We start from the raw sequence: 15,949 nt of genomic DNA, 5'->3' as shown, positions 1-15,949 counted from the left end.
ATCTTCCTTTCACAATTTGAATCCCATCAAATTCTCTGATACAACAACTCAAACCTAACTGCTAACAGAAACCAAATGTTGAGCTCAGCATGCATGTTCTGGCGAGAACGTTTTTTAAATGATTTCTGCTTGTTAATCTCAACGACTGTATATGCATGACGTCGTACACCAGCTCTGTAGACAAACGTAATTGATCACACCATCTGTTTACATTTATAAATTAATGCTATTGCCTATAAATTCCATTGCGAGTATGAGGCTTCAGCAACATCCATACTCAAACTCGGAGCAATGGCACCAAAATCTGATCTTTCTCTTTTCACAGTCACTCTGCTCCTCCTCCTCGCTCTCTTTTCTTTCCTCTCTAATGCAAGGGCAAACTCATCTCCGTTTGAGTTCCTTGAGCATCTTAAGGGTTGTCACAAAGGTGACAAGGTCAAGGGCATCAATGACCTGAAGAAGTACCTTCTAAAGTTCGGTTACTTAAACTACGAGAACCACAGACATTTCAACGATGATGATTTTGACGAGCTCTTGGAGGAAGCCGTCAAGACTTACCAGCTCAATTTCCACCTCAAGCCCACGGGAACATTGGACGACAAAACCGTATCAACGATGATGATGCCTCGTTGTGGTGTGCCCGATATCATCAATGGCACCACATCCATGAGATCAACCCAGATAAAGCGCCAGCACCGTACGTATTTCATCTTACTAGAAAATTAGATTATCATGTTAATTTTATATTGTTTATTAGTAGTGGTTTTCCTCTCAGATACTGATCAAGAAAACATTACTGTACTTGTAGATACCTTAAAATTGTTAAAAGCATGCAGATAATAATACTCTTGAATTAAGACTTGATCATTACGTCAAAAGAATTTAAGTACTTGATATTGTTTTACAGGTGCAATTCATACCACCGTTCACTACTCATTTCCCGATGGAAATCTAAAATGGCCTTCTTCAAAATACCATCTGACTTACGGTTTTCTCGCCGGCACCCCATCCGAAGCCCCAGGTGCTGTCGCACAGGCTTTCTCAACATGGGCTAAGAACACTCACTTCAAATTCAGCAAGGCTCAAAATTACCAGAGTGCGGATTTGAAGGTTAGCTTTCATAAGGGTGATCATGGAGACGGGAATGCATTTGATGGGTCTGGCGGACAGCTGGCCCATGCTGCTTACCCTACGGAGGGAACATTGCACTACGACGCAGATGAGACTTGGTCTGTAGGTGCTAAACCAGGTGCCGTAGACATTGAGAGTGTTGGTTTGCATGAAATAGGGCACCTTCTAGGACTTGGACACAGCTCAGTGGAGGAAGCTATCATGTATCCAACCATCCCCGAGGGAGTGGTTCATAAAAGTTTGCATGAGGACGATATTCAAGGAATAAAAGCTTTATACAAAGTTTGAGTAGTAGTGCTCGATCAAGTAATTCAAAGCATTGTTCATTGTATCACCTTGTACTGATTATATATGTTCCCCCAGAGTCAACTTCTAATATTTCTTTGTTATTAAATAATGTACCTGCTCTTCAAACCAATAAAAAAATAATGTACCTGTGTACAACGTTGAATAAAAGTTATGTGAGGATTCAAGATTCTCTGCTAATTGTTAATTGTATAGTTTCTTTTGGTTAAAAAAGATGAGAGCGACTGCTCTCTCCCTTTTCCCTCTATGGCGGCGAACCCTAACCCTAGGGCTTTGAACGTCAAAAATTTTGGCTCCAGTTGAGGTCTCCCATCCTCATGGGGCCTGTTGGCCGACCTCTCTGAGATCTTGGCTCACCTCTGTTCAACGTTCTGGTTGGGGCAACTGGAATGCTTTTGCATATCGATCGGAAGCTTGCGGTGAAGCAAACTGCGAAGCTGATCGGCGTTTTCGCTTGGTGGTTCACGATGGAGGGACGTCAAGGCCAAGGCGAGCGCGCCTCAAAGGTTGGAACAATCTGAATCGGTACAGATCTGGGTGTTTTAGGACCGGCGCCATTTTGTTCCAACGTTGGCGATCTGGTGTTCTTCGATGGGGAGGAGTCCTATTCAAGAAGTCACTGTGTTCTCCAGGATGATCGATGGGCACCTTCTCCCAGTCTGCTCCTCTCCAAGCTTCGTCGACAGCGCGTCAGATCGGATGGGCAGCAAGGTTGTTCAGCGCAGAGATGGTCGGCACTTGGGTGCCCAGCAAATTGGGTGTCCTTAGCGTTTCTCGACAGGCGGGCCTTCATACTTGGGCCTGGGCTCTTGCCTTTCTTGGCCTGGCGGGCTTGTCTCTAGATTCGGGAAGGATTTCGGTCAGAATTTGGGACCCAAGTAGTACCCAAATTCGGATCTTGGATCCGAGACAGATGCTCCTTTTGTGTTGGTATTGGTTCTGGTTCTTCAGAATTCTTAGGCTGATATTCGAGTTTTTGACACCCTTGGTCACTTTTGAACTCTTGGTGAGCGATTCACCTCTCCTAGGTGATTCTATCATCTGTTACGGTTACGGCTACTGTTACTACTACCTTTACACTGCTCTCGTGACATATGCAGTGCAGCGATACCAAATCTTTTTGGTATCAAGTCACGTTCTGGTTACCCTTTACTCTAGATGCGTTTGTGCATCTTGTTATGTTTTATTGTTTTTATTCATTATAGATGCGTTTGTGCATCTTGTTATGCTTTATTATTTTTGTTTCGATACGTTTGCATCGCTCCATATACTCATCAGTTTCAATTAATATAGCTTGTCGTCTTTCCCTTAAAAAAAAATTATCTACTAATTAAGATCAATTAACACTAAAAGAAGAAAAAATGGTCATATATTTCTAAAAGGAAAAAGTACTAAACATAGGCCTTCAACAGTTATTCAACAGACATAAGAAGAAATTAGGAGTAGCAAACTTTTAAAAAAGGAAAAATTTATGCTATAGATAAATTAATTTTATTCATAAACTATAAGCTATATAATAATGATTAAAATTAATTTTATCTTTACGTAGTTTTTGAATCTTAAAACTCATGATGAGGTCCTGAATCTAATGGGTGTACTCAATACTCTTTCGCAGGTTCAATTCATACCACCGCTCACTATTTGTTTTTCAGTGGAAGCCCTAAATGGCCTTCATCTAAGTACCGTCTAACATTCTCACCTACAGTTTTCTCCCCGAAACTTAGATCGAGCCAAGGGTCTCGTAGCACGGGCTGTCAAAACATGGCCTACCACACTGGCCTGTCACACTTCACTTTCAGCCAGGCACAGAGCGCTGAGAATGCAGACCTGAAGGTTGGTTTCCACTGTCGTGATCATGGAGATGTCTAACCATTTGACGGGCGCCAAGGGATCCTGGCTCATGCTTTTGCGCCTTCCGATGGAAGATTTCATTATGATGCTGATGAATTGTGGTATGTTGGAGTTGAGCAAGGTTCTTATGATTTTAAGATGGTGCTTTGCATGAGATTGGACACCTTATGGGACTTAACCATATATAGCTCAGTTCAGGGAGCCCTCATGTACCGTACTATCCGTCCCGGAGTGACTCATGCTAAAATTCATAGTCATAGTGAAAAAGCTTGAAATTGAAGCAACAATGGTGGTGAATGAAACCCTACGCTGGAGGAAGAAGACAAAGAAAAACAGAGAGAAAACAGAGAAGGAACTTGTATTAAACTTTTTAGTAATTTTACAAAAATGGTTGCAACTAATTACAGTAAGAGAGGTTTTCCCTATTTATACTGCTTTTTGCTGTTGATGCACCTTTTGACCTTTGACTTTCTTGTATCTTCTTAACATCCCCTCTCGAACTGATGGTTGGGGGACCAATCATCAGGTTGCACAACACTGAAAAGAAACAAAGATGCTTGTTTCAACCTGTAGGAATTAGCGGTAGCCAGTGCATTAGGTCCATGAATTGATACACCTGTCTACATTCCGTTTTAGCTCATATGGAGGATTAGAAAGTAGAGTCAAAGTGAAGTCCCCAGTATACTCTTGACTTTGTTGATAGATATTGCTAGTAGCATAACCATTGATTGCAGGGTAATGCTGCTATTGAGTGAGACCAGTAGCTGACTTGAATGAGACATTTTGATGAGAAAAGCCACTATTTTTCTGGATTGGACTACTGATTTGATGATAGACTTAGGGCTGACCAGAAAAACCAATATGCTGACCAACATTTGCAACATAGGCAGTATTGAGGTCATTGATAGGCAAATTAAATGGCATACCAGGTGCAGGAATACATTTTGAGCTTGTAGGCATGGAATTCGATGATGGCAAATACTCCATTTGTGCAACAGAATCAAGAGGAACCTTGAAGTTAATTGATGCTATTATGAGCAACCATAACTATTGGGGTATTCTTAGAGTTGTTTGATTGTTGTCTATATCTACAGGTTTTAGCATTGTGACCGAGTCTCTTGCAGATTTGACACTTAACAATAGATGTGGAAGCCTCAATACGAATCCTGTAATAGCATATGGAAGCACTTAACAATAGTCAGTTCTCTTCCCCACTTGGCTTGTTTCACAAAGTGGTAGATTTGGTGCTGATATTCACAATGGATTGCAGCAGACTTATGATGGCACACGGCAACTACAGATCAATTCTCAGAATTCTAATGATGGTTTTTCATCAGACTGACATGGTGATTTTTCACAACATAATACTACTAATGGCTTTCCTTATGGTTTCACTTTGAGTACAGAGAATTAGGTTGATAAAACTGTGGATATGGTAGATACTTCTGTTGTTGTCAGTTTGACACTTGAAGATGATAAGAGTGAGGAATTGCAAGAGAGAAATATGGGTCCAGAGCGTATGGAACATGCAGAAGATCATAATTCAATGAATATGAAGAGTGTTTTCTCTGGACTTGGTTTTGAGCATGAGGTGGAAACATCTGAACTTAAAGGCATTTCATCTAAACAATACTTGTTAGGGGTAAAAAGACCTGTAGTATCTGAAATGGCAGGTTCCGCTGTTTCTGAAAGTTGTGCAACTAAGGGCACAGAGAAGATTCAGGTTGGTGCAGTACCTAAAGCTTTGTCTGCTTCCATCCGCACTTAACCAAAGCCACCCTCCATTGCTATTGATCCAAATAATAATGCTTTTCAATCACAAGTCAAGCCTATGTCATTTGCACATGCATCTCCATTATCAGTTCCTACTCACCCTCATTTGCAGCAAGCTCTCTTCAAGAAAATTGAAGTTTTGCAGATGCCAGGAACTTGGCTAATTTCTTCATCTCTGGACAAAAATCTAATGAATTGTAGGCAAGCTTGTGAGTCTACGAACTTGTGGCAACCACTTCATCTCATTCCTCTTGGCTAAAACCACATTCTCTACTGCAACCTAGTGCTTGGGGATTTGAGGGGGGATGTTAAGAGTATAGAAGAAAGTCCTAGTCAAGAAAGTCAAGGTCAAAAGGTGCTTAAATAAGCTAAATAGTATAAATAGAGATAGTCTCTTTTACTGTAATTAGACACAACCATTTTTGTACAATTACCAGAAAGTTTAATACCAGGCTCCTCACTCTTTCTCTCTGTTTCTTCGTCTTCAATCTCTAGCTAAGGTTTCAGTTTTCCCCATTGTTGATTTACCTCCATGCTTTTATCATCATGACCATACCCAACAATGGATGGAGTACTTTGCATGACGTAAGGTGCCTGAACTATAGTAATATAACTATTCATCATTGGGGTTCCTTGTAAAGCAGGTTCTAATTCAAAATGTCCACTATTATTAAACACTGTAGCACCTTGATAATTAGGTTGGAAAATAGTACCACCAGAAGTAGGTGAGATGGGTGAGACAGGGCACCCAAAGAACCCAGTGATGTAGCCTGTTTAGAGGGGTCGATAAATCTAGTAGATGCAGGCGACTGAACATGGCCTATATGATTTAAAGTATGACTAATTTCAGTTTAACCTCTTGAGGTTTGGCTCCAACATCATGTTAATCCCTATAATTTCAATTTAATCAGTAACATCCTTAAACTTTCTAATTTCATCATTTATGTCCAATTTCACTCAATTTTGAAGATGTGGCTCATTTTAAGAGCTAAAATGGTCATTACACCCTTAAAAAAAAAAAAAAAAACCCATGATCAAATGGTCAACTTTCTCTCTGCTTCCTTCTCCAACTCGTCGCTCTCTGGAACCCTGCCTTAAAACCAAGCCAAAACCCATTTTCAGTTTTCTTCTAATTTCTTGGCAACAAAATGCAGAACAGAATCGAAATTTGAAAACACACCATCTCTTGTGCGCGAGAGAGGTTTGGCATCAGTGAGTTTGCATTGGGTGACGACAATTTTCAGGAGCTCATCGATCCGGCTGTGGAAGAACTCCCTCTGCAAGTCGACGAACTTATGGAAGGACTCGACGGAATTCCCAATCTTTAGCTCAGAGTGATGATCCATTACCGCCGACCTCGAAGCTTGAATTTACGAATTGGATTGTAGAGCATGAATTATTCGAAAGCAGGTGATTTAATTACTGGGCTTGGAGATAGAGATGGACGACGAATGAGCATGCTTTGACATGTTTAAAAATCATGATGTTTTAATTATAGCGTTGAAGCCTCTGTCCTTTCTATGACAGGTCTTGATTATATCTCCACCGCCAAGCTTTCTCACAACTGAGCACTTCAACTTTCTCCCCATTGACTTGATTTTGAAGGAGACTTGACCACAACAACAATTTGGTGTTCGTGTTCTCCGAGGTAAGACAAAGAACATGGCCCCTCTCTCATTCTTCCGGTTGTTTCTTGAGCTTGTAATTCAACGGAGCTCGACAACAAGACTACCATGTTTTTGGGATTCAAATTTACTCACTATTTTTATTTTGTGGTGATATCACCATCTAATTACAACTTGCCACGTAATGTAAAATTAATTTAATATTTAATATTTATTTTTTTAATAAAACATCATGATTAACTATAATTATGTTTTATAACACATGACAGTTTTATATTCAGTGGTGAGCAAATTTGAATCCATTTTTTTTGAAGAAAAACCACATAGCTTCAAGCTCGATCTGTAACTTGTGTTGTTTTTGTTTTTTTTTTCACACAAACCTTTCATTTCACAGAGGAATTCGGTATCTAGGTGTTGTTGGTTTCTGGGCTAATTCATTGTGAGCTTTTTGGATTTCTACAATTGTGGAGTACAACGTTTCAGAAAGTGAGGGATTGAAGAAGAAGAAAAGGAGCAGAAAGAGAGAGAGTGTGTGTGTGTGCGTGTCCCCGATCTTCTTTTTTTGTTTTGCAATGGGCTTCTGTGTTAGTTTAGCTTAGTGTTGTATCTTGAAATGGGGTTTCTTTGATTTACTTATGTGGGTGCTGGGAAAATCGAAAATAGGCCTCTGTATCAGATTGGAGAGAGGACGATCGGAGGAAGAAGAAGTTTTTTTTTTAGACTGGTCATAAGGTTTTTTTTGCCTTGAAATGACCCTTTTAGTCCTTAAAGTGGGTCTCATTTTCAGACTTAACGTCTGATTCCGACATAATTAGAGAAATTAGGTACGGCTGACTGAAATTCGAAAGCTTAGGGATGTTTCTAATTAAATTGAGACTAGAGGGACTAACATGAAGTTACCCCCAAACCTCAGGGGGGTAAACTAAATTTAATCCTTTAAAGTAACAACATTGGGAGCATAATAGGCATTAATCTGGGCAGTACTAGTTTGTAAACCATAGGATGCAGGGTTGGTACTAGATGAACAATTTCACTGAGTGTTTGGACTGATAAATGCATTTTCATTGGGAAAACCATTCTGAGCAATCATAAATGAAAGAGAAGACAGTGGTAGTGCTCTACGCTCAAGCTCAATCTCACTTTCACTAGACAACAATAAGGATCTAACTTCTTCCAAATCAATATTGTTTTTGCTTCGGAAAAGACCACCTCGTCAGGCGGACAGGCCACCAGAAAGAAGCATCAGGCCTCGAAAGTTGTGGGAACTACATCCAACTCTGCTACATTCGTTCAGTACTACAGCGACGGGGCAGAAAATGTATACCAGGAACTGCTAGGGAGTTATTATGGGATTGACCATGCCGGCAACCTGATTAAGATAACAGCTTTGTCAAAGGAGATGCCTATGCCAGTAGTGACTCTTCAGCAACAAGCTACAACCCGCGTTGTACATGTGGGAGAGGGGCCGGTGACTGTAAACCAAGCAATACCTTTGCAGGCTACTCGCCAGACTGTGGCGACACCACCTCCTCCTCCGGGTCCCGAATATGTATGATGTGATGAGGTAGAGGAGATGATCAGGTTGGCTAACCCTAGGGCCCAGCCGGATCGGGTCTATGAGGGACCTTTCCCACCGCATATCATGCTCGCACCTTTTCCCATGTGCTATAAAAATATCATATTTTCTACTTTTTCAAGGGAAGACACCGTGGATGCGGTAACCCATCTGGCCAGGTTTAGGGTACAATGCGGCCAATACCAGAATGATGATATCCTCAAATGCAGGATCTTTGGTACTTATCTTTCAGGAGCTGCCTTCATATGGTTTTCCAAGCTTTGACCAGGAACAGTGGCGGATTGGCCAGCGATGGAAATGCTTTTCCGAGAAACTTTCGGAGCCATCGAGCCTGAGGTAGACTTGGCTTCGCTCACCCAGATGAACCACGTCAACGAAAGAAGCAGCATGGCAGCATGATCCAGTCAATGGGGGAACTCATCACAGAGGTGGGCAGCTTCGAACATCTCCTCAGAGAAACAGACGCAAGGAAGAATGCATCCAGAGGGACATACGTACCAGGAAAACATCGTACCGTAGCGGCTCTGAGCTACCAGCCGGCTACCTATGACCCTTATTACCATCATAACAGTGAAGAAGTGGTTTAGGATGACGACGAGGAAGAGGAGAATGATATCGCTGCCTACGAATTAACCGGAAGGAAGAATCCAGCATTGAAGCAACTGAAAATTTCCAAGGAACCTGTCAAGCTCAAAACGATAGCCTTCACCAAACCTGAGTTAGCGACATACACATATGATGCCAATAAGGCGCATGAGATTCTGGACAAAATGATCGCCGCGAAGATGGTGAAGACTGATTTTGGACCTTTTCCTCGACCAGAACAGCTGAAAGGGAAGAAGTACTATAAGTTTCACAACTTGTGGAATCACAACATCGCGGACTGTGTGAAGCTCAAAGACCAGATTCAGGTATGGCTTAATAATGGCAGTTTGCAGGTGGAAGCTCCAGTGACGGCGGCAGCGCTAGTGGACCTGGACCCCTTTCCTGACACTGGGATCAATATGGTCGATGTAAACTGGACCAAGCAGAAACAGTGGAAACCGACCTTGGATTTGAGGACAAAGGAGCGAGATGGAAAGTCTTCCGCAGACGAGACACCTGCAAAGGAGAAAGCTAAATCAATTAGTCAAGCCTCGCCCGTGGTCCTATGCTCGCGATGCAAAGAAGAGTGCGGCATTCAAGTGTCGCATGAAGAGGTTGAGCAAACATTTCGCTTTGGCTCTCTACCGCCCGTCAAGTGGGATTTGTCATCGCGGAACTATCAACCTTCTAGCCCAAGAGAAAAAGAAAAGATGGAGTTACCGCCATCCCCAAAGGACTCTAATTTGTTCAAGAAGCTGAGGGCAGCCGCGGTTGATCAGAAACAAGAAGAGAAGGCTACGAACAAGCACAAAGACGTGCTGACCAGGCCCTACATCCCACCTGCACCAGCCACCACCATCAAGGAAGGTAAATGGTACACCAAGGAAAAGGGGAAGGCAGTGGAAATAAGCACTTCCAAGAAGAGGAAGCTGCAGCGCAGGTTTGGGGAAGCCAAGTGCGCGTTAGAGGCTTTGGACCAGGGCCTGATCAAGCCTTCGTAATTGGTCAAATCACCTGAGCAGTATCAAAAAGAGATGGAGGCACTAGCTGCTAAACAGTTAATGGCTCCCCGCAGCCTTAGAAAACAAGCGAGCTCGCTAACAGAGGCATCTAAGCCCAGCGTTTTTTGCGGGATTACTGAGGAGAGAACACCTCCGATAACTCGAAAGGAGAGCTCGCCGACTCGGTGACCATATGTCAGGCGCAGGTTATTTCGCGATGAACCGGAAGCTAAATCTTCTGTCTTTAAGAAACTGGGGGGGGGCAAGGACAAGACTGCCGACACCTTACAGTGGAGACCAAAAAAGGTCGAGAGTGTAGTAATCACTCCCCCAGATGTGTGCATGGCAAGGGAACCGAAACCGGAAACCCCTAAGCAGGCTCCCGTCGTACGGGAACACGAGCAATGCGAGGTAAAAGGCCTTACAAAAGAATCGTTGGTGGATCGTTTGGCTAAGAAATTCAACGCAGATACCCCTGTCGAGGAACCCAAGCTTAACCGGGAAGATGACATGGAGGAGACAGATATGACTGACGCCTCTTGCAACATGGTTTACGTACTCCCCGCGAGGTATACACTATCGGTCGCTGCTCAGGACTGTGTGGAATCTGAGGAAGGGAATGCGCAGCCTTTACAGATCACATCGGCAGCCACGACACCTGTGGAAGAAGCCGTCTTTTATGAGATGGAGGATGCTTAGAACAAAGGGCCCTTCATGAGCTTCACCAAGCCAACGCCAACTATGGTCCAACACATGAGACCTCTATATATCACGGCAGAGGTTGGCGGTACCAAAGTTAGTAAGATCATGATTGATATCGGAGCCGCCATTAATGTCGTCACTACCAGGACCATGCACTTGCTCGGGATCAAGAGGGAGAAAATCCAGTCTACATCCCTCACGCTTAAGAATTTCGCGGGAACTATAACAAAGACCTTAGGCTTACTTTTCTTACGTATCAAGGTTGGCCCAGCAGAGGGAGTTTATGCTTTCTTTGTGACGGACTGCTATGTGGCCTACAATGCTATTCTGGGCAGAGACTGGATCCACAGAAATTACTGCGTACCGTCAACTCTCCATCAGGAGTTAATTATATGGAACAGGCAGATAGATGAAGCTGAGGTGATCAAAGCGGATCCTCGCCCATTCCCAGTTTCTGCGAATTATGTAGATGTCAGGTACTATTTGGAGCCTATCACTCCATTGTAGGTCAATAACATTGATGACAAAGGCCGCCCCACAGGGGTGACTGCCTCTGAATTGGCACAGTGGGGGCTTACGCTCGCAAAAGAAGGCTTAGAGAGGCCTGGCCACGCTGTGCCCAAACCCCTAAATGATTAATGGATTACAACCTCCCAGAAGAAGGAATAGAGGCCTTCCACTCGCTGTACGAAAGACTATCATCGTATTTAGTGGAAAAAGAGGCTTATGATCGAGTCGCGACCTTAGAGGTCATCAATGAAGAATTCTCTAATTCAGAACGAGAGGATGAAAGGGATATTCAGCTCGCCCCTGCAGCGCTGGACGATACACCTCCTAAAGTCAGAGACCCTACCGAGAAGGTTAATCTGGGAACATCAGATGAGCCTATCACCGGACTTGTTACTAAAGTTCACTGACTGCTTCGCGGAGAAGTATGAAGACATGCCCAGCCTGTCACCGGACTTGGATTTCCATCAACTGCCAACACTCCCAGACAAGAGGCCAGTGAAACAAGAACAGCGAAGAATGAATTCAGAAACCCAAGTCCTCCTCAAGCAGGAAGTCGAAAAGATGCATAAATCAGGCATTATCAAGGTAGCCAAATATAACCAGTGGCTATCTAATATAGTGCCTGTTCGCAAGAAGAATGGAAAGATGAGGGTCTACGTAGATTACAGATACCATAATCTCGCTACACCTAATGATGTCTACCCCATGCCAGTCGCGGATATGTTAGTAGACGCAATAGCAGGACATGAATTGTTGTCCTTCATGGACGGCACGGCAGGATATCACCAAATTCAGGTCGCTGAATAAGACAGACATAAAACCGCATTCCGGTGTCCCGGATTCGCGGGCGTTTTTGAATATGTGGTCATGCCCTTTGGACTGAAGAATGCTGGAGCAACGTATCAGAGAGCCATGAACCTAATCTTCCATGATATCCTGGGGAAGATTTTAGAGGTTTACATCAATGACGTAGTTGTGAAATCTCAAAAGAAAGGAGACTACATCGCGGATCTCAAACAAGTATTCGAGCGAATGCGACGACATAAGCTCAAGATGAATCCCGCTAAATGTGTTTTTGGGGTTCAAGCAGGAGATTTTCTAGGATTCATTGTCCATCAGAGAGGAATTGAGGTCTCTGAAGACAAGGCGAGCGCAGTCATCAACGCATCTCCCCCTCGAACAAAGACGGAATTGCAGCGTTTGCTGGGTAAGATCAACTTTTTGAGAAGTTTCATCTCTAACTCTGCAGATAAAATCCAGCCTTTTTCGCCATTGCTGAAGCTACAGAGGCAGAACGAGTTTGTATGGGAGCCTAAACATCAAGAGGCTTTCTACAGAATCAAGGCCTACCTGGCAAGCCCGCCAGTGCTTGTTCCCCCAAGGGCCGGATTTCCATTGAAGTTATATATTTCGGCAGCTGAGGCTTCCATTGGAAATTTACTCGCCGAGGATCATGGGGGAGGCGTCGTGCACGCCATTTTCTACCTCAGCCGGACACTGATGGATTGCGAGACAAGATACACTCCTATGGAAAAGCTGTGTCTCACATTGTACTTCTCAGCATGCAAGTTGCGGCACTACATGTTATCCTTTACTACCTGCATCATCGCTCAAACCGACCTGGTCAAATACATGTTGTCGCTACCTATTCTGGGAGGCTGCATTGGCAAGTGGGTACTGGCCCTCTCTGAATTTTCACTGCAATATGTCCCTAAAAAAGTTGTAAAGGGACAGGCCATCGCGGACTTTTTGGCACATCATCCTATGTTGGATATACCTGCAATGAAGGAGTTAGAGATAGCGACCGCAACTACAACTCGACCAGATTTGGCGCGCATTCCGGAGTACGCAGTATGGTATCAAGACACAGTCTCCTTGCAGCCCTGGGTATTGTTTTTTGATGGCTCAAGAACTGAAATGTTACCAGGGGTAGGAATTGTTCTGGAAAATCCAGCGGACGATCGTTTCTCTTATTCTTTCCAATTAAAGTTTAAATGTACGAACAACCAGGCAGAGTATGAGGCCCTTATTATCGGGCTAGAAGTCTTACTGGAATTGGGAGTGAGGGACGTTCAGATCCGCGACGACTCTCAGCTCGTGATAAATCAGCTTCAAGAAAAATACAGATGTGTAAGCTGGTTGCTCGTACGATATTTGAATCGCGCCATTGAGCTTCTGGATCAATTTGATGACGGCGATTTGGAGTACATCCCTCACGAGCGCAATTTCACAGCCAATGAACTCGCTCAACTGGCCACATGCATTACATTGAAGTATGGGGTTCGCGAGCGCATTCTGAAAGTCGAGCGTCATACGCTGCCTTCATGGCTTGCCCGCCCTGACCCTCCGGATGATCCGATCGTAGCGGTCCTAGAACCTATTGACGTCGATTGGCGCATTCCGTTGATTGATTACCTCAAACGACCAGATCCTACAGCAGACAGGAAGATTCGCTTTCTTGCCTTAAATTACTTCCTTAGGGGTGATGAGCTGCGACGACGTGGGGAAGATGGCATAGACTTCCGGTGTGTCTATGGCCACGAAGCAAAATGATTAATGCACGAAGCACACACAAGAATATGCGGAGCTCATCAAGCAGGACCTAAGATGCGCTGGCTCATTAGGAGACATGGTTATTACTGGCCCAGCATTTTGAAGGATTGCATTACATTCGCCAAAGGGTGCCAAGACTGTCAAGCACATGGTCCCGTCCAGCATATCCCTAATATTCCCATGCAACCTATTATTAAGCCTTGGCCTGCGCGAGGTTGGGCATTGGATCTGATTGGGATGATTCACCCCCACTCTTCTCTCCAACATAAGTTCATCATCGTGGCCACTGATTTCTTCACCAAGTAGGTCAAAGCTGAACCTTTGAATGAGGCTTCCGGTGCCACCATTCGCCAATTCATTTTTCATAACATTATCTGCAGATTTGGTATCCCTGAAGTGCTCGTTTCTGACTGGGGGACCGCATTCATGGGAGGTCCGGTCGAGCCACTTGTCAACGATTTCGGCATCCAGTTCATCTACAACACTCCATATTATGCTCAGTCCAACCGTCAAGCGGAAGCTAGTAACAAGATTATTATTACCCTGTTAAAGAAGATGCTGGTATAGAACCCTCTCCAGTGGCACGATACTCTGTATGAGACACTCTGGGCTTATCTCACCTCCAAGAGGAATCCCACCGCTACGACACCTTATGCACTAATGTTTGGCCATGATGTGGTTTTACCCTTGGAAATCAACGTTCATTCCTTACGCGTACAAGAGCAGCATCACTTGATCGGTGAAGATTATGTCCAGGCGATGTGGCAAGAACACGAAGATTTGAGCGAGTAGCGCTTAGCGGCTTTGGATATTTTAGTAATGGAAAAACAGCGTATCGCCCGCGCCTATGATAAGAGGACGCGTGGTCGTAGTTACAAAGAGGAAGACCTTGTTTGGAAAGCTGTTTTACCCTTTGGCGAGAAACTGACCGGTCGCGGTAAGTGGACTCCGCGATGGGAATGACCCTTTGTTGTCCACCGTATCATGGAACGCGGGGCGTTTCACCTCAAAGACTTGGATGGCGACATCCATCACAACCCCATCAACTGGCGGTTTCTGAAGAAATATTACCCTAGTGTTTGGGAGTTCGCAGATCCACCTGATCAACCTTCTTCCCAGACAGGGGGGCAAACATAGTCTTCATTGGCTCGCGTCATCTGTCTATATTCAGGCCTTTTCTTGTGGCCTTCGACTCATGTATTTGCTTCGCCTATGAACACTAGGGGGCAACACTATATATATCCAGGCCTTAATAGAGGCCGTATTCAATATTCAATTTGTCCAAATTCAAGACTTTTGTTTTCTGTTACATATGAGTTTATCCTTAACAATTTGTGTTAAGAATGTACATGATGGTCTATACATGAGGCTTCATTCAGGCTTTATTTCCAATTTCAAGACTTTTGTTTTCTGTTACATATGAGTTTATCCTTGACAATTTGTGTTAAGAATGTACATGATGGCCTATACATGAGGCTTCATTCAGGCTTTATTTCATAACAAATTTTTGAATTGTGCTCAAAGAAACATTCATTCATAAAGTGGCTTTGCGGCCAAAGGCAGTACAAAGTACAAATCAACATGGTTACATTCGCGATTATAAGGCCAAATGTGGCTTTGAGAATCATAAGGATTACAGATCTTCTAAGAGTTTCTGGATCTGGTTGCGGCCAGGAGGATGTGGTATGACCGCTGGTGCTCTTCCTCTCTTCACCCACATCCTCCTCCAATCTGAGTCGCAGCTGTTATCGTCTATACCAGAGGAAGAGGGAAGGGAATAATCCATCATACCCCTTCCAGGTGATTATCTTCCGAGATGAAGATGGTCTTCAGAGAGAGCGCGACTCACAACCACATCTACCTCCAGGGGAAAAACAGAAGTCTCGTAGTCGGACCCCAGAGGTAGACCGCGGAAGAAGAACGGTCAGCCTCAAAGTGGCCTTCCGCCTCTCTCCCTCCTGCTCCACGCGGACAATCGGAGGAGACGGATCCCTCAAAATCTGGTTCCGCCGCTTTAGGAGCGTGGCGTGTTCTTCGGTCTAACTAAAATCGGTGAATTCCATCCGGATTTCTAGAGACCAAAGACATGCCACTGGACCTAAGATTAGGCCATGAGGACTACTCAGGTCCTGAGATTAAGCCATGAAGCCTAGGAATTAGAGGCTAAGGGTGAGATCGTGGGGAGAAGATTTTAGAAACTGAAGGAAGAGAAGCAAGGCTTGTGAAATTATCTTTGGAAAAGACATAGTTGCTTGGCTTCATCGCTTCCCCAAAGTACAAGTATTTATAGCTCCAGTCGCAGTAACCTCAACCGTGCGATGGGCAGTTGAAGTACT

The 15,949-nt window shown here is 44.0% G+C and overlaps 1 protein-coding gene across 1 annotated transcript; it reads left to right on the top strand.

The window, feature by feature from the left end:
• Positions 1–253: 253 nt before the first annotated feature.
• On the top strand, positions 254–1,617 carry LOC112190518 (metalloendoproteinase 5-MMP). Its single transcript, XM_040513950.1, has 2 exons — positions 254–697; positions 908–1,617. The coding sequence occupies exons 1-2, from the start codon at positions 292–294 to the stop codon at positions 1,417–1,419; spliced, it is 918 nt and encodes a 305-aa protein (XP_040369884.1). The 5' UTR covers positions 254–291; the 3' UTR covers positions 1,420–1,617.
• Positions 1,618–15,949: the final 14,332 nt, after the last annotated feature.

The sequence above is a fragment of the Rosa chinensis genome, chromosome 2 (assembly GCF_002994745.2).
Source record: "Rosa chinensis cultivar Old Blush chromosome 2, RchiOBHm-V2, whole genome shotgun sequence".
Lineage (NCBI taxonomy): Eukaryota > Viridiplantae > Streptophyta > Magnoliopsida > Rosales > Rosaceae > Rosa > Rosa chinensis.
Note: the sequence above shows the minus strand (reverse complement) of the source record. Positions and strands in the feature narration are given on the sequence as shown.

Excerpts from the sequence above, each read along its gene's own strand:
- LOC112190518 (XM_040513950.1), top strand. The coding sequence starts at position 292 with ATGGCACCAAAATCTGATCTTTCTCTTTTCACAGTCACTCTGCTCCTC. Across the intron at positions 698-907 it reads CCAGATAAAGCGCCAGCACC|GTGCAATTCATACCACCGTT; the intron begins GTACGTATTTCA and ends ATTGTTTTACAG.